Genomic DNA, 19605 nt, shown 5'->3' on the forward strand with positions numbered 1-19605 from the left:
ACATCTCAATATATTTCTGTATATTACTATACATCTCTTCTCTTCATAGGATGTTCAAAAATTTCTGTGATTATATTATAATATGTATATGATAGACAGATACACACAGTGTTGCCACTTGCCACCTTAGCACAGCAGGTACTGCAGGCAGCCTGTAATTCCCCAGAGCCTATATTTTCAATCAAATATCTTCAATCCACATCGTTCTGTTTTTGGCACAATATGTAACAATGCAACAATGCGCATCACAATTACAATCCGAATCATCTTCTGATAAACTATCTAGTAAATCTAATAGCAAGTAACTCGAAACGCCCATAGTTTTACGATTTAGGTACGACAGTTAAAAATAAGAACAGCCTGTATAACACCTCGGCAGCTGAAATGTGCGTCAAGCGGGGCGGCTACCATTGAAATGATAGGGAAAGATACATTACATTACCTGTTGTGTGTGATACATTAATATAATGTAAAGATATACATCTCGGGATGTAATGTACAATAATATACATTACCTGCTCTGTCTGTGACACCCTTAAGTAATCCATGTCAAAGGCATCAATGGTCTTTGATATGGATCACCTAATGCTCATTTGTATTTAAAGATAAAGACATGGTAACCGCCCATAAGTAAAGGCCGCTTGAGTTTCTTCGCCAGTTTTAGTAAAACCCAAAAAACGGTACTCCGAGGTTTTCCTCCTTAACTCAAAGTTCTCAGCAACATTTTTCTCTCGCAACTGTTGCGATAGTGTCCGGAAACAGATAACAAACTAGAGGAACTTGGCCAAAACAATAAACGTTATCGTCATTCCTATGTTACTTAGGGCCATAACAAGTTTATAGGGCCGAATAATAAGGGTACATAAAATCGAGCTTATTTTTACATATATAAAACCTTTCGTGGTATTAATTTTCCGCCTGTCCCTAGGCCTACTCACCGCGATTTCTCAGAAAATATACGCTCCGTGGAAATTATAAATAATAAAACATTAACCCTTTTACAGTAATAAGAAATTACAGGCGGCGATAGCGATCGCGAGGGGCGAGCTAGCGGCGTTACGTGTTACCTAAAACGTGTCCTAAATCCAGGTAAAACTTAGCCTATTTGCATCCTACAATGTGATTCTGTTCTTTAAGGTTGCCCGCAGGCCGCAACTTAGTAATGGCGATATTCCTTTTCCATGATATTGTACACGACTATCGTACACGAATACGAATCATCAAAATAGACTGAACAGTTTCATTGAAGACAGACACCCATCAAAATCTGTTCAGCATCATATCCGTGAAGAGGTAAAACAGACCGACACTTTTGCAATTAATTAGTATGGACTCACAAGCTCGAGTTCTCGACAAATTTTTGGTGCGATTATAATGTAAATTGAGTTGAAATGCACCTCGATAATCAGCAAAAGTTATTTTAAGAGTCCGGTGTATGCGTCGAATTTGCATAGATTTGTGTTTTCGGCGAAATTTGCAGGTAGTTGTGATGTGGTCTACATCTCGCAAAAACTAGCGGTCATCGACGCGGGGCCTCTTGGGATACGACCACAAAACGGATATAAACAGTAGCGTAACAGCCATGTCATCGAAATACAATGCGTACAACATAGAGACAAGTTTTTCGCGCGTGCGTCGAGTTCCTACATTTTTTTGCACTCTAAAGCTATTTGATATTATTTCGTGTGTCTGATTCGAGCAGTCTATAATGATGATGGTCTACTGTATATTTTATACTATGACACAAGTTAATACATAACAATAAACAACCTTTGGATGCGTCAATGGACTCAGAAGCGGGGGCGATACTAGTAGAACTTACTGATGATTTTGTTTACTGTTATACGTGGGAGAGCCATGCTTCGGCACGAATGGGCCGGCTCGACCGGAAAAATACCACGTTCTCACAGAAAACCGGCGTGAAACAGCGCCTGCGCTGTGTTTCGCCGAGTGAGTGAGTTTACCGGAGGCCCAATCCACTACCCTATTCCCTTCCCTACCCTCTCCTATTCCCTTCCCTTCCCTTCCATCCCTACCCTCCTTTATTACCCTATTCCCTCTAAAAGGCCGGCAACGCACCTGCAGCTCTTCTGATGCTGCGAGTGTCCATGGGCGACGGAAGTTGCTTTCCATCAGGTGACCCGTTTGCTCGTTTGCCCCCTTATTTCATAAAAAAAAAATACTCTAGTTATAACTCAAAGGATCAAAAATATATTAGAACTACCGGCTAAATAATGAAGGCGATAAGTAAATTTTATTTAAATAGCTATTTAAATCTTTAATCATTAAATACTAGTTGTTGCCAATAACTTAAGTAGAACTTACTGATGATTTTGTTTACTGTTATAATATACTCTAGTTATAACTCAAAGGATCAAAAATATATTAGAACTACCGGCTAAATAATGAAATCGATAAGTAAATTTTATTTAAATAGCTATTTAAATCTTTAATCATTAAATACTAGTTGTTGCCAATAACTTAATATTGCGCAGCGGGGCTAAAATGGTCGCTTTGAAGAATAATGATATTATGAATCATAATATTATGATTCATTTTTCTAAAAATCGCAAAATGCAACTCTGCTTGCAATTCATTTCTGTAATTTTGTACTGATTTGACATTTGTCAGTTTGACAGTTTTAACAATTCATTTGCTGAATTGATTGAGAGGAATTGCTAAATGTGACCATTTTAGCCCCACAGATCTTTTATCGCGCGGAGTAAGTACATTTACATTGTACAGGTATAAAATGGATCCTAAGATGTCATTTTCCGGGACTCAAAGTATCATACAAAATCGGTTCAAACTTCAGCAGTTTCGTCGTGTTATATATGTATTATTATATCAACATCAATAACCGCGGTAGGTAGGCTTCGTATTGTTATGTATGGCCTACGCGTTTTCGAAATTATTTTTTGCTTCATTCAGGCACGTTAGCGAATAACATTGAAGGTAAAGTTAATAATATTAACGTTGTATTATAAGATATTACGTAATAATACTGTTTTACCTGGTATGAGGCCAAAGGGATGTACGTCGAGAAAACTTGTGTTTGCAGACGTATCTAGCAATAAGGCTTTATTTTTTAATAGGTACATTCCCTTGTCTTTCTGTAGCTCTTACATTTTAAGACATTATAATATTATCTTTACCTATTACTAACAAGGATTCATTCTTTACCACAAATTACTACTCAAAGACACTATTCTAAGGGTAGGCCCGTCCTTCATTATAAGTGCCGGATAGGCTATCCACCACTTAACTTGACAGAGTATGGAGAATCTGTCATAGCCTATCCGGCACTTTATCAGGAAGTGGTGAAACAGGCCCTTACTCTTTTCGTGATATTACTATCGTAGTAGATATTATCATGTACTTAAATGACGACTGATAAAAATCGAATCGACGAATGAAAATCTACATATATTTACAATTTGGTGGAATTACAATTTTATAGACAAATCATCGGGTTTTCGGTAGCAACACACAATAATTACGTATATCCTGTACTCCCAACCGTTACATACTTTGTAAGTCTTCAATTATCCCCCTAGGAAGTTAATTAACCTTCAACATTTCATTAAAATAACTGGTAAATCATTACATACCTTCGTGTCCCTACAAAGTAAGTACCATTCCTGAAATTTCTCAAAAGGTTGCCCATTTTGAGAAGCGTAGCCTTAATTTAAACTGTTGAATACCTAGAATATAGAGTGTAGAGAGATGATTATTATATGAGCGATATTTATTTAGAAATGTCATGAAATTTAGACTGTTTGTTAGGGCCAGGCCACAACACTGCGTTGCGGCGTCGTATCGCAAAAACAACATCGCACAGAAATGCAATGCGTTGTTAGAACGCAAAAATTTCATCGGAAATGTCGCTGACGCATCGCAAATTTCCACGACGCCGCTCTACGACGTCGTAAATTTTTACGATGCGGCGCCGCAACGAATTGTTGTGGCCTGCGGGGCTAAAATGGTCGCTTTGGAGAATCACACTGAGAATCATAATATGATTCATTTTTTTTAAATCGCAAAATGCAAGTCTGCTTGCAATTCATGTCTACAACTCGACAAGTTCCTTCCTAACGTTCCTTTTTTCGCCAATCTGCAATCAAGCCAAAAAACTGCCATCATACAAAAACGTCATTTTTGACAGTTCTCCTTTACTAGCAGCGCCACCGCCCACGTTCATATTTAACCTTGTCGCACTGTAGTAATTCGTACTAATTTGACATTTGTCAGTTTGACAGTTTTGACAATTCATTTGCTGAATTGATTGAGAGGAATTGCTAAATGTGACCATTTTAGCCCCGCTGGCCCTTACTTCTTCAGGAGAATTCTGCCTCATAAGTAATAATCGATCACATAACAGCACATCACAATTTCATAATGGAATCCCTGTAATCTGTATGTAGATACATATATAATTATGTTTACTACTTCATCACCCGAAAACTACTGAATGGCTTGAGGTCAGCACGCTACAAGCTAAATGTCTAAACACACTATACCGAATTTCCGCGGCTGAAATTCCGCATGATTACGTCAATGGTGTCAAACGCATACAATATAAGGCGACGGAATTTCGGCATGGTGAGTCATCGCCATCGGTAATTTAAAATACATTGCAGGCGTCCATCAGCATCCATTTGTGAGATATACAGTACTACAATAACCAGGTTTTTTAAAAATAGAAGACACCACAAAGAACATCCACTTTCAAAACGCCCAAAAACAAAACCCAACGATATTTATCAATGTGCGGCGTTAAGACATTATCGTATTATTATAAACCACCGTTGTCCGCGCAAAAACCTTTGCGGCCGGTCGTTGACACCGAGGGGCACTTTAGGGCTGTCCCGTCACACTCGATGCCCGCTGACTCGGCCGACGGCGAACCTTGCAACACCCATTAATACCACGGCGACGTTTCCTCACAATTTACGCGGGCTTTTTTTCAATTTAGAAATAACTTTTATAAGAACCTATCCTGACTGCTGATCAAAACCACAACGAAACTATTTTTGAATTTAGAATTTACTTGATTTTTTAAGAGCTTATCCTCAAATCAAAACCACGACGTTTCCTCACAATTTATGCGGGCTTTTTTTTAAGAGCCTACTGCTGGGCAAAGGTCTACTATTTAAAGTTCTGCTGTCATTCGTTTCAATGTTACCGTAGGCCAGCTCTGAATTTATGTATAGGCAGTATAGGCTATGGGCTATGGCCTATGGGCCGCAGCGCCCCATGGCGTCCTATCGTCCTAGGATGGCGGCAGAGTTCGTACGTACATACTCATAAAAAATATAAATCCGGCCAGCCGGCTTTTATTAAGTGAAAGATTGCTAATATGGGGTTATAGTATGAAGAATTTTTTATTTTTCATCTTTCATGCTATATATAATATAACAATTATTCGTGAAACGTCATTACACGTTGCTTTTAAATATTCACCAGTTATAAGGTATAAGTAAAACTATCCTTTGAAAGATCAAAGGATAGTTGTACTTACCAACAAGTAAAATAGAAATAGAAACGGATTTGAACACTAATGACAGTAGATATAGTCTGTCAAAAAAGTGAAGAAATTAAAAAGTGGCAACATCGTAGTGTCATCCCTTTCTAATCAATCTAAGAAAAAAAGGATGACACTACGATGTTGCCACTTTTTAATTTCTTAACTTTTTGACAGACAGACTATAAGTTTTGAAATAAAAACCATAAATAATATAAATAAGAACTGTTTTTTGTCACATATTAAGTGTTACTTAAATATTTTATAGCGAGTATGTTATTAGTTATTACTCATAGTTATTACCTATTCACCAAATAATTCAATTTCATTTAGTTACACGTGTAAAATTGGAATAATTCATGTGGTAACAAATTTTTCGAGTTTTCTAGGCCAGCAATTTTCGAAACGTAACTTAGTAAGCATACTGTAAAGTACTCTACTTATAAAAATGAAATATGTTTTAAGGTAATGAGATACAAAAATAACCCAGTTGTTTCAGTGATTAACAGTTACATAGTGGTTACATACACCTAATACGAGCCACCCACGTGGATACGGCATATGGATGCTGATATATTCTACATTCTCCATAAAGTGATGACAGTGACGTTGCCATGGTACCACAGTTGTTTACCAGACTTCAATAAATTATTCTTACAATAAAGTGTTTACTACAAATACAAATGGTGTTTTAAATATACAATATTTAGCGACGAGGATGGGATTCAATTTATTTCAGGGCATTCAGGAATAGCGGGGTAGAGCTGATATATATTGTACATTCTCCATAAAGTCATGACAGTGTCGTTGCCATGGTACCACATCAACGTCACTGTCATGACTTTATGGAGAATGTAGAATATATATCAGAAGCCAACATACATCCACACTAATATTAAGAATGTGTGTCTGGCTGTAGCCTCTTCACATCCGACCAGCTAAACCGATATCGCTGAAATTTGGTATGGACATATTCTGAGTCCCGGAAAAGGGCATAGGATATTTTTCATCTCGGAAGAATGTACGGTTCCGTCGCGATAAACGAATTTTGGCTTCATGTAATGTTATAGGTACTATGTTGGCGACCGTACATTAAAAGAATTTAAAATATATCATACAGTAAAAAAAATTGTCATGTCCTGAAAACAGAAGTGGGCTTAGCCAATAGGTTTCCTTTATCGCTCTTTATAGAATGGCCCATCAAAAATGTTATGGACATTAATATTATAGTGTAGCATAATATTACAATACGTCACTGGCCTCACTTTGTACTCATCCTGTACATCGCGGGGCCGAACTGATAACGTATGACGGATGACGTCACAGCGTCACTGACACAAGACCTCGTGGGTCCAAACGTCGGTCGTGATTCATGAATATCGGACCCACACGCCGACCACGTGATGCGTGGATGATTATTAAACCTATTATCATTTCGATTGATACTTTGTCATATTTACAGAACGCACTCTTCAGATCAGTAGGTAGTAGGTACACAGTTCGAAAGTTAAATAAGAATACTAATGCTATGGGAATAGCGATGGAAGAAATGCCCAATGCCTATATTATATGCTTGGATGGGCATTGGAGAAATGCTTACTATCTATTATTTTATATATATAGATTATAGGTGGAGATCTCTACTAATAGATAGAGTTCATAGATTTGCCTGTTAAATATATTTGAATGTGTGCAGACAAAGCATCCTCTAATTTAATTCGTTTATTTCATTACCGAATGTTTATACTGGAGTCTTTTCTTTTCCATTCCGCACTGCAATCGACATAGACTGCAATATTTTTTCAGGCAGTCGGGCTTATAAGTTTTAAGTGTTTCTGGCACGAGTGTAATGGAAGCTTAAATTGCATGCACATTAGGCTCGTTGAAACGCTATCACTTTCTAAGAACCAATAGGTCAAGTGTCAACTGTACTTTAATCAAGTTCGTAGAAAAATAAATAACAACATTTTAAAGAAAATAAAAACAGTTCACCTTTTACAAGTTCTTGTTATAAAGTTACGAGTTTATTTAAAATATTTATAGTTGACCTGTGCCTACTTAGTTGGGCTTTAAGTGCGACATTTTCACTTATAAAGACGACGTGATAATAGCCTATATCGAATAAGGATACTGTGGCATTCAAATAACGACAAATTGTTTTGGATAGTCCATACATCAAGGAAGGCTTGACATCACGCTGCGTCAAATTGAAGAGAAAAATCAGGGGAAAATGTCAAAAGCAGGGGAAAACTATTCTGAATCATTGTGACCATATTGTGTAAACGCAGACGAAGTTGCGGGCAACAGGTAGTATTTGAATAGTTAGTTAGTTTTGATTAGTTTATCCCTTAGGAATCGCAAATTTCTCCTCAGCAGCAGACACTGGCATCAACAATCATCAATAGTCTTTCCCACCGAATTTCACATTTCATCTCGACGGTCACACGTAATTCGTCCACATCCCTTTTAAGTCTACAAACATTGCCTCTTCATAATATTTATACATACATATATAATATCTAGACAGTAAAGATAAGTTTACGCGCTGGAACCGCACTTTTCTCCTCAGCAGCAGTCAACAGCACCAACAATCGTCAAGCCTTTACCACCAAATTTCACATTTCGTCTCTATGGTCATATGCAATTCGTTCTTCATTCTTTTCAAGTCTTTTTTTATGAAATAAGGGGGCAAACGAGCAAACAGGTCACATGATGGAAAGCAACTTCCGTCGCCCATGGACACTCGCAGTATCAGGAGAGCTGCATGGGCGTTGCCGACCTTTTAAGAGGTAATAGGGGAGGGTAGGGATGGGAATGGAAGAGAATAGGGGAGGGTAGGGAAGGGATAGGGGAGGCCTCCGGTAAACTCACTCATTCGGCGAAACACAGCGCAAGCACTGTTTCACGCCGGTTTTCTGTGAGAACGTGGTATTTCTCCGGTCGAGCCGGCCCATTCGTGCCGAAGCGTGGCTCTCCCACGTAAGTCTGCAAGCATTGTCTCCTTATAGACGGCACTAATTAGTTTATCCCTTAGGAACCGGACATTTCTGCTCAACAGCAGTCACCGGCATCAACAATCATCAAGCCTTTCCCACCGAATTTCACATTTCATCTCGACGGTCATACGTAATACGTTCCGCATTCCTGCGCCAAATTCACCGAGCGTCTAGACAGCGCGCTGCGGGGAGAAAGGTGACCAGCGAGACGGGCCGGCTGCGGGGCCGTTACCGCCAGATGCTGTAGTCATCATCATCGACAGTAGCTTAATCTTAACACAGTTTCGATATATTCAAAACCGTAACAAACAACGAAATGTTAGATGATCCAAATCATCTTTAATATGAAAATTTTCAGTCTATTAGGTAGGGTTTTTTTCGTTGTTCGCAAGGTAAATAACATCAAAGTTCGAAAGAAAGCAATAGTTAATATTTTGAAATCTCCAATTATTAAGACATTCGATCACTTCGACAGACATAGATTTACTAGGATGGTTCTAACCTAGTAAATCTATGTCTGTCGAACTGATCGAATGTCTTAATAATTGGAGATTTCAGAATATGAACTATTGATTTTTTGTCTTCATGACACAAAGTGGGCCGCGAACTTGAAACTTTCTTGTAGATGGGTCGCGGTCCCGACAAGTTTGGGAAACACTGCTCTATGGTTTATACTTACTTAAAATCAGTGCTACAAGTATGCAAACCATCTTTCCCACCATTTCGCAGTCGTAAATCCATTCGGCTTTGATTTACTTCGCCCTAACGAGCTGACACCTGAACATGCCAATGTTCAGAGTGCCTATTCATAGTTGTTTTACCTTGGACTCTACGAGCAGGACCCTTATCTCGTCACCATAGAGCTGCTTTTAAAGGTGAGATAAGTGTGAGCCCGCGCGCATTTTGATATTAATAGACCCTGGCGCATGCCATAATTTGAATAAGATCATTCGCCAAAACTGGAAGGGCAAGGGACATATCCACCGATAACGTACAATAGCAACTAATAACGTGTCACCGATCTTGATCTACCAATCACGACCCATCCGATTACTGACCTACCAATAGCGTCTTCTGTACGCTTACCCTCCCCACTGACTCTTCATCCCATTAAAAAAAAGGTTTAAAAACAATACTGTGCCTTCCCCCCTAATTTTTGCTAAATGAAAAAAGTTTTTTGCAGACTAAAAAAAGTATTGCCTTTATATATTAGCCTTAGAAAAGTATATTCCTTTGTAAAAAGCCTATATTACGCTTACAATAGGGTCGATAAATGCAAATGGACGGATACCTTTCTCAAGGTATCGGGGAAACGTTTACTCGCTTTTAACTATAGCGAGTTACTTTCCAAACACGATATCATCTACATGACGCGTTGCACGACAACGAGTAGACACCGGTGCAGAGGGTCGGTTTCAGACGCGCGTGGGTGCCACTTTCACCCGACCGGTCCGTTATCGGGCAAAAAATATTCGCGCACCGCGCGTGGGAACAGCCTGCGTGGAGCAAGTCAATAATCATGATTCATGGCATTTTAAAGATAAAATGTACTAAGTTAATTTTAGTACCTAGCTATAATATAATAATTATTATAGCTAGTCTTTGGGGGAGGCCTTTGCCCAGCAGTGGGACAGTTTAGGCTTATAATAATAATAATATATACATATGTGATTCTGTCACCCACTGCATTGCTTACAAAGTAACAATATCAGGGACTTCTAAGTATGATTATTTAAGTTGTTATTTTATGAAGATTTTGGTCAAAAATGTGTAATAAAACCTTTTTAAGTGACACCCTACGTAAACATTTATTGTCTTTATTTTTTTCTTATCCAAAGATCGATAGGTATTAGGTATGTGTTATTGCATGATCGTAATTTGAAAATTACGCGTGACAAATTAGGCACTACACAGACAACCTAAAACTCTAGTTACATAACAAAACACAAACAATGAGTGACCACTGAATCTCCGAAGTGTCCAATCTGTTCTGATATTCGCTCTCGAGTTCAGCGGCCACTGGCGGCCAACATCCGCGTGGCAACAGCTCGGCGACGACGGTGAATGAAAGTTGATAGCATGCAGCACCGGAACCATACTCGATATTCGGCACTCCTTATAGAGAGCGGTCCCGCTAATGCGCTGCACACCTGACGATTTGTCGGAACGATATAATGGTCAATCATTCTACATGTATAAGCCTCCGAGTTTTCGAGTATCTTGAGTACTGCAGCATGAGTATTATATGAGTATTGGCCAGGGACCCAAAGATACAGTAATCAGGATTATTTGACTGTAGTCGTAAAGTTATCAAATATCATACTATTAAGTTTGGAGATACAAATAAATATCATAGAAATTCAATGGTGAATAATGATTCTGACCGGACATGATGTCAAAATGTAAATCTAAAAAATGTTTGGATTTTGCAAGTCTAAAGCAAAGCAATAAAAAGGAGAGTCTGATTACTCGCTACGATAAATTGTTAGGTGTGTAGCGGACTTGTAAATGATTCCAATGACTAACTTGCATTATCATTGAGTACGAAATATTTCGCGGACTTTCTATATTTTACAGTTTTCGAGAGAGAACTTTAAGTACCGTTTACGTTGTTGTATTCTCAACGAGACGATAAATCGATGTCGAAACTATTTAGAGCGAGAGATTATTCGCTCACTCGATTATTATGTGTAAGAATTTTTATTAGTCAAAAATACTTAATTGTTTTTTTTACGTTTAGGAGTTACGTGTTCATTGAAAAGCAGCCGAAACGTCGCATCGGGAAAAGTGCTCCGGTAGATACCTAATCCAATGATAAATATTATTTAACTGTACACATATTATATTTAGTTTTAAATTATTACTAATATGGTTATTTATTAGTAAATATTATACACTATCGGTCTTACTACAAAAGATTTAAACACCTGTTGAACAGTTGATTAGAGAAAAATTCAGTACAAAATGGTTTCAAAACGACTGTTCAATAGATGTTTAGTTTTTTGTGATAAGACCGTTTTTTTTTAAATAAAACACAGCCACAGAATAAACATTATAACAACTGTTTTTTTTTTAATAAAATACAATAGTTCAACAAGATTCTACGTACATAACAACTACCTCTGTGTACAAAAACATTACATATCTTCGGTCGCGAATCGCGATAAACTTGTGTTATAAAAGTTTATTTTGGAGGGCACTCAATATAAACACGAAAAGGGTAAGTACAAGGGCTGTTTCCGAACATTTTTATAACTCATCATCGTTTTACATAACCCCTCGGTGTACCTTTTGCACGACTGCGCCGAGAGGGTTATGTTTTACACAATAATGTAAGTATTTTATTTTAGGGGAATACTCACATAAAATTATAAGATTTAAAATTATAATATTGTTTCAAATATTAAATGAGTAAAATCATTTAATTTGAAACAGAAATAGTTCTAAAGTCATTTCTTGATCCAATAGGGTACGGGGTACCTAATAAAATTGAATCTATGGATTCATTTAATTTCAAATTAAAAAAATCATAACGTAGGAGAGCCATGCTTCGGCACGAATGGGCTGGCTCGACCGGAGAAATACCACGTTCTCACAGAAAACCGGCGTGAAACAGCGCTTGCGTTGTGTTTCGCCGAGTGAGTTTACCGGAGGCCCAATCCCCTACCCTACCCTCCCCTATTCGCTTCCCTTCCCTACCCTCCCCTATTACCCTATTCCCTCTTAAAAGGCCGGCAACGCACCTGCAGCTCTTCTGATGCTGCGAGTGTCCATGGGCGACGGAAGTTGCTTTCCATCAGGTGACCCGTTTGCTCGTTTTCCCCCTTATTACATAAAAAAATGCGTTTTGAGCATCTAGCAGGAAATATATTAATTAGTCGTTTCTAAACCATACTTCATAATTCATATAGATTACTTTAAACTTGTGCCAATTTAGCTCTCTAATAAACTCGTTGATAAAATAAAGTAAACTCTTGATTTGTCTCTAATACTATTCTTTAAATATTATAACAGCCTATAAAAACTAGGCCTTAACATCCGTTGTGGATGATTTATACAGTATTTTTCAGAGCGTAGTAACCACTCCTCAAATACTGTAGTACCTGGACAAGATTTTTAAATGTCCGTATGGTTGGTAACCTATATAGCTTCATCAAAATAAACGTAATCCAGACGAGACACACAAAAACGTTGTTTACGAGGTAGTACATCGATTTCATATTTTTATAATATTGAATGCGTGGGCGGTCGGCAACCTATATTGATGTTCTGTTTGCGCCGAAACTATAAACATACTGTTACTATGTACAAACATATTATTTTAATTCATAAAAGGTTTAGACGTGATTTACCTTGTTGAACCGCTGTAAGACAGACGATATCGAAAAGAAACCTAGAAATTAGAGTGCTAAGGGCCTGATTACACCTGACTACATACACTACCAGAGTTGCGGTGGGTTAATCGTGCACGTAACTACGCCAGCGAGGAGTGGAGCACCATGGGGTTTTAGTGGGTAGATCCTACCGGGGATTCCCACCCCGATGTTCCCAATCTGCCGGGAATGCGCAAAGCATTTCGCCATGTAAAAAAGTGTAAGATCAGGCCCTGAAATGCAACTTAACTCGGACGGACAGGAAAGCATAATTAAACACGTCCAACAACGGATGATATTATCAAATAAGGGCATCAATGCAGGGCTCATCTGCGGGGTTGGACGCGGAAATTGGGTTAAAGGTTAGGGGGACTGGAGCGCGTTAAACCGTTTTGGGGTCGAGGTTATGTTCCGTCATAGCCCCAAAATACACTCGCAAATAGATCGCGTCCGGATCCGGATAGACCTAGGTATTATTCGAGTAAATACTTGAACTAGCGTACAGGTTTTGAATCTATAACCCAGGTCTTGAATTTGACATAAGGTCACATAGTACATCTAAAAACAAAAAAGGCCCCAAATCAGGTAATGGCTTTAGAACTCAGGTTTAGAAATTAGACTTTGTTACAATGGGTATAGCCCCCGTAACCAAAGAGACGTTATTCTTGAGCTATAATTTGAATAAATTACATGAAATCATCTTGCAGCAAAACGCATTTTAATTTTTAAGGTTTTTAAACTTAAAACCTCTTAGGCTCACTTACGCAGGTCTAGGAAATGTTAAATATTTATCCCTAGGTTTTAGCTCAAATCCATGCAAGCGGACCTTCTTCAAGTAAATGACAGCCAATTGGCCTGTGTAATAATTAACAATAGCGAATAAATCATGACATGTGTATCGGAACAAATCGGGTCGAAGAGATGTAGGGCAGTGTAAACGCTCAGGTAGAAATGTGCATTCAACAATGTAAACCCGCGCTCAGGGATGGCCTAACGGCGTCCGCGCTCGCGCCAGTAGCTTGAAAACGACACTCTAGTGTCTAAACACACTAGGCTGAATTACGCCGGCGTAAATGTCAAACGCATACAAATACGCGACGGAATAGTGTGTCGTCTCTCGCGTTCCGCCCGTATTTTGTATGAGTTTGAAACGCGGCTTAAACGCGGCGGAATTTACGCCAGCGTAATTCAGCCTAGTGTGTTTAGACACAATGGCTGACGCACTTGCATCAAAGTTACAACTGTTTATATACTGACATGGGCGAGCCATGCTTCGGCACCAACGGGCCGGCTCAACCGGAGAAATATCACGGGCTCACAGAAAACCGGCGTGAAACAGCGCAAGCGCGATTGAGTTTACCGGAGGCCCAAGTCTCTACCCTTTTCCCTTCCCTACCCTCTCCTATTTCCTTCCCTACCCTCCCCTATTCCCTTCCCTACCCTCCCCTATTACCCTAATCCCTTTTAAAAGGCCGGCAACGCACCTGCAGGTCTCCTGATGCTGCGAGTGTCCATGGGCGACGGAAGTTGCTTTCCAACAGTTGACCCGTTTGCTCGTTTGCCCCCTTATTTCATTTAAAAAAAAAAACGTATTCGACCAACAAAAGCGCGGTTATTATATGCCACAAAGAATCCGACTAGCAGCAGCATGCTGAGCATGTCAACAGCAAAGACACTGATATAGATTTTTGGAACAAACTGACTGATTTATTATGTCAATTTGTCACTTTGTCTCTTCTACCGCCGAAGGAAACCCTTTCTCTGATATTAATTTCTCTGGATAGTCATTTGGTCCAAGACCCAAGTTTGTTAAACGCAAGAATCCAACCAATTCATATTTCAATATTACTTGCCAGTAACTCTTGCCAGTAAGTTTTTCAAGAAACTATAACAATTACAACGCGCGCTACGTGCTAGGACGTAAAATTGTATTGGCCGATACATTAAGGGCACATGTTACTGGGTACAAACAAACTAGGCTTTATTGCGTGCCAATACAGAACAGGGGATCGACAATAGACTTCAAAGAAATGACCGTTTACACCTAATCGGTTTCATCATCAGTTGGACTCTAAGAAGTACCTTATGATTTTTTTTTATGAAATAAGGGGGCAAACGAGCAAACGGTTCACCTGATGGAAAGCAACTTCCGTCGCCCACGGACACTCGCAACATCAGAAGAGCTGCAGGTGCGTTGCCGGCCTTTTAAGAGGGAATAGGGGAGGGTAAGGAAGGGAATAGGGTAGGGGATTGCGCCTCCGGTAAACTCACTCACTCCGCGAAACACAGCGCAAGCGTTGTTTCACGCCGGTTTTCTGAGAGCCAGTGGTATTTTTCCGGTCGAGCTGGCCCATTCGTACCGAAGCATGGCCCTACCACGTAAATTGTATGATTATGTAGGTAGGCCTGTCTTTCGGCTCATGTGCTATACCAGGGATCACCAATTAGTTTCGCTCGGGGTCCGTTTTAAGAATTAAAATGACCTTCGCGGTCCACACATTTAAAAAAAAAATTAAACAAATGCAATTACGGAAATTACTAAGGTGTATTTGTATCAATGAGAAAAGTGTCAATTTAATTTGTTGCTACAAGTTCATCAGTATATCGAGACCATAAAGTTAATATACTAAGTATATTAACTTTATGATCGAGACTGAAATTAATTTTTAAAGAAGAATATGCTTGATCTGCGCACAATGGGTCGGCGGTCCTGATGCGGACCGCGGTCCGCCATATTTTGGTGACCCCTGTGCCATACCGATTTCGATATAATACAGGAGGAAAATATACAGTATGGTTCCAGTGCTATAAACGAATTTCTAGGCATTTGTACTCGTCAACAATTGATTAAATTACAAACTTAACAAAGAGTTAATGTTAGAGATTGTATCGTTCAAAACTTAAAACCTGGTACTAACTTAAATACAATAAATTAAATTTGAACTAAAATATTTTTAAAAGGCATTATTATCTAGGCAACTTTAATATCAACCTTTAGTTAAAGATATAAGAAAACATTTCTAGTATTGCATATAAAGTACAACTAGCTATTTGACCGAGCTTTTAGATGTATATGTATAATATATATAATATATACAAGAATTGCTTGTTTAAAGATATAAGATAAAATTGTTAACATGTAGAGTTGTGTACATTGTATAATTTTTATTGCCAAATATTATAAATATATATAAGGACTCTGAAAAACAGCATCTTATTGATTTGGTTCCTGCATTTTTTCACATTTCCGATACATGCCTGACAAGTTATTTAAAATTGCCTCAGAGAAACTTGTTACTGTATAAAAATCTTTTGGTAAATGCACAACAATGTTCCTTTATGTGTAGAAATATGAAATGACAGACATTCTATGGAAAAGGAACATCCCTAAAAGCCACTGACATCATGGTCTTAAGGCTTCAACTCCCAAACGGTCGAATTCGACCGCAAAAACAATTTCTAGGAATCCACAATTGAGGGATTATTATACAAAAATAAGTAAATATAATACATAATACGTATACTTATGAAATTTACAAACTAAATGGTATTTAAAAAAAATGTGCTCTCAAACATTCCTGAATGACAATTTTGATAAAGCTCATGTTATGTTACAGATATTAAAAGTTGATTAACAAATTGCAATCATAATTGCCTTATAATTTCTGCCATTGCATTAATGATCATTGAATCAGTTTTATAAACGGCTTCTGTGTAATGATGTTCAAAGAAATCATGTTAGCAATGAGACACAACCAAGTATGTTTCCTAAGGTACCATGTTTCACGTTTCCTAAGGTTTCCTTAATATGATATCATAGATTTCTCACTGCATGTGTCATTTGAATGTAAATATACCTGCTCATGGTCAGCAAATTGGTTTGCCTCAAGTTTTAGTCGCATTTACTTCATGTTTCAGAAGAGATAAACTGAGTCATTAACAAAACTTTTATGAATGTGTAAAAGCACTTCAAGTAACTTTAGGCTTAAGTTACTGTCATTCCGAATGTAAACATAGCAGGAATGCTCAGTTGTTCTGTAATAACAACTTCGCCTTTCACACCACGCTGCTCATATTTATTAGCTGTTGCTCGAATATACAAAACTAACAAAATATTCAACATTCTTGATGAAGAAGTGTGTCAAAGTAATAAGACCATAAAAGCTATTTGCATTCACAAAAATAAGAAAGTAACGATGTACTCACATTTATTCTTGGCATTCTCATCCATCAGCATGTTGAAATGGTGGTGGCGGTTCCACGCTGCCATTTTGCCTTCGTGAGGAGCCCCGAGAAGCACCAGGGCCGCCCCGGCGGGCCCAACTCCGTCTAGGGGCTCCAGTGTCCTCAATGCACCACAACTTTGTCACACACTCATAACCCAAAAGACATATCGGAACACAATCACTGGCTGGAGGGCCGTCGCCCGGGCGATGTCATCGGTGCCAGGCCGCGCACATGCTCACTCCCGCGGGGCCACTCGCGACCACGGCACGACCACACGACCACACTCGCGGTGATTCACCTCACCCGCAGGCCGCACTGCAGGCAGACTCTAGCGCGCGCCCGCCGCCCGGCGCCCGCCGACCCTACCAGACTGACACCCAAACACTCGCCCGTCGTCACGTGTGCACTCGATGCGCTCGACCCGCTCCGTCACACGCGCCGTCCGGTTTTCGCGCACAGAAACGATCAATCCGAATTAGAAACCGAATTCTATTTTAGTTTATCAAAATGAATGAATGCACCGCGAAATGCGATATGCGAGAGCAAGACGGCAGACGCGGTTTCCCTTCTTCGATCCGATCCTTGAGCTCGAATCGAATTATAACTCGCTAACAAAATAATAACAAATGTGCATGAGATACTAGTTATGTGCACGTGGGTCGCATCGCAATATCCTTCGATCGATCGACTTCACGATGTTTATTATATAAAAACATACAAACTTCCGACGAAATATTATACACTGCTAATGAATACCACAGCAAGCTTGTAAACGATTTGAAATTTTGATAAAATGCGAGCTACATCACTATACACTTATGTATCAAAAGGAATTGAACGATTTTAATTATGACTATGTTATTTATAACGTTTTAACAACACTATTTGTAAACAAAACACAGCCCGTGATACGTTCAGTAAAATTATATCTTACAATAGAAATCGCGAACGCGTTGATCAAGCGCGACAAGTAGGACAAAACATGGCAGACTCGAAAAGCACACGAACATTATCTATGACTTTTTTGTAGTCTATGGTGTAAGAATGCGTTCATTATAATAAATTTATTCAAATTATTTATTATAATATATAAATGGCTGTTAAAAGTGGTATTAATATGCATAATTTTTCTTTCTCTAAAATTAAAAACACAAATAGCAAAACCCGTGAGCTTGTTAGGCAAAATTAAAACCTTTTTCTATTTTGCAAAAGTAGCTTTTTATTTTTTGTTGGGTAGTTTTAGCAGTATTTAGTTTTGTATTGTGATATGTCTATTTTTAATTAATAAGTATATTAAAATGAATTAGAATTTAAAAACAATGTAAATAGCATTGTTGTTATTGTTGTCTTTGGCTTGCATTAGAGCTTAAAAAAATATGATTTTTAATCTGTAACTTTTATGGTATAGTGTTGTAACTTGTAGGCACTAGGCAAAGTAGGCATACATGGCATGTATAAAATATCGATATCGAAAATTTATATTTGATGATTGATTTTCTTACATGATTCCGCAGAATAGACTTGTTAATAAAATATAATTATTATATTATACTGATAGAGAAAGTTACTTAACAATATATTTTTTTCATTAAATAAGGGGGCAAACGGGCAAACGGGTCACCTGATGGTAAGCAACTACCGTCGCCCATGGACACTCGCAACATCAGAAGAGCTGCAGGTGCGTTGCCGGCCTTTTAAGAGGGAATACGCTCTTTTCTTGAAGGTTTTCAGGTCGAATAGGTCCGGAAATACTGCTGGTGACAGTTCGTTCCAGAGTTTTACAGTGCGCGGCAGAAAGTTACGCGAAAAACGCACTGTGGAAGACTGCCACTCATCAAGGTGATGAGGATGGTATGTTTTTCGCGTGGGACGATAGCGAAGTTGCAGGTGGTATGATTCCGAACAATTACTCAGAGCACTCCCCGTAATACAACCAACCAATTGAGGATGCAGAGTGAAGCTACATCTCGGCGTAATTCCAAGGGGTCCAAGCTGTTTGAAACACTATGGCAGTCAACAATTCGAGCGGCCCTTCGTTGAATACGATCCAGAGGGAGCAGTTGGTATTTTGGCGCCCCTGCCCAGAGATGAGAACAATATTCCATATGAGGCCGAACCTGCGCCTTGAAGAGTTGTAGGCGTTGTTCCGGACTGAAGTACTGTCTCGCTCTGTTAAGAACACCAAGCTTCTTCGAGGCTAATTTGGCCTTAGCCTCTAGATGATATCGGAACTGGACTTCGCTCGATATGTTGACGCCAAGTATCTCAATGCTAGGGGCGATGGTTATAGATATGCCCTCGAAATGAGGATATACGACCATTGGTGACTTTTTAGTGGTGAACGCGCAGACTTGTGTCTTGGCGGGGTTGAATTCGACCAAGTTACGTCTACCCCATTCAGAGACCTTCTCCAATGAATTCTCCACCTTAGACACAAGTTCGTTTCGACTCTCAGTGACATTTCGCCGAGAAATGTTATGGGAGC

General features: G+C 38.9%; 1 protein-coding gene across 2 annotated transcripts in view; it reads right to left on the reverse strand.

Moving 5' to 3' along the window:
* LOC121734891 (serine/threonine-protein kinase minibrain) overlaps positions 1-18096 on the reverse strand; it is a 163231-nt gene extending 145135 nt beyond the window's left edge. For both annotated transcript variants that reach the window (XM_042125525.1, XM_042125523.1), the window contains exon 1: positions 17100-18096. In XM_042125525.1, the coding sequence (XP_041981459.1) occupies positions 17100-17163 (64 nt within the window). In that variant the 5' untranslated portion in view covers positions 17164-18096. The remainder of the gene's footprint in view (positions 1-17099) is intronic.
* Between the last annotated feature and the right edge of the window lie 1509 nt (positions 18097-19605).

The sequence above is a fragment of the Aricia agestis genome, chromosome 16 (assembly GCF_905147365.1).
Source record: "Aricia agestis chromosome 16, ilAriAges1.1, whole genome shotgun sequence".
Taxonomy (NCBI): Eukaryota; Metazoa; Arthropoda; class Insecta; order Lepidoptera; family Lycaenidae; genus Aricia; species Aricia agestis.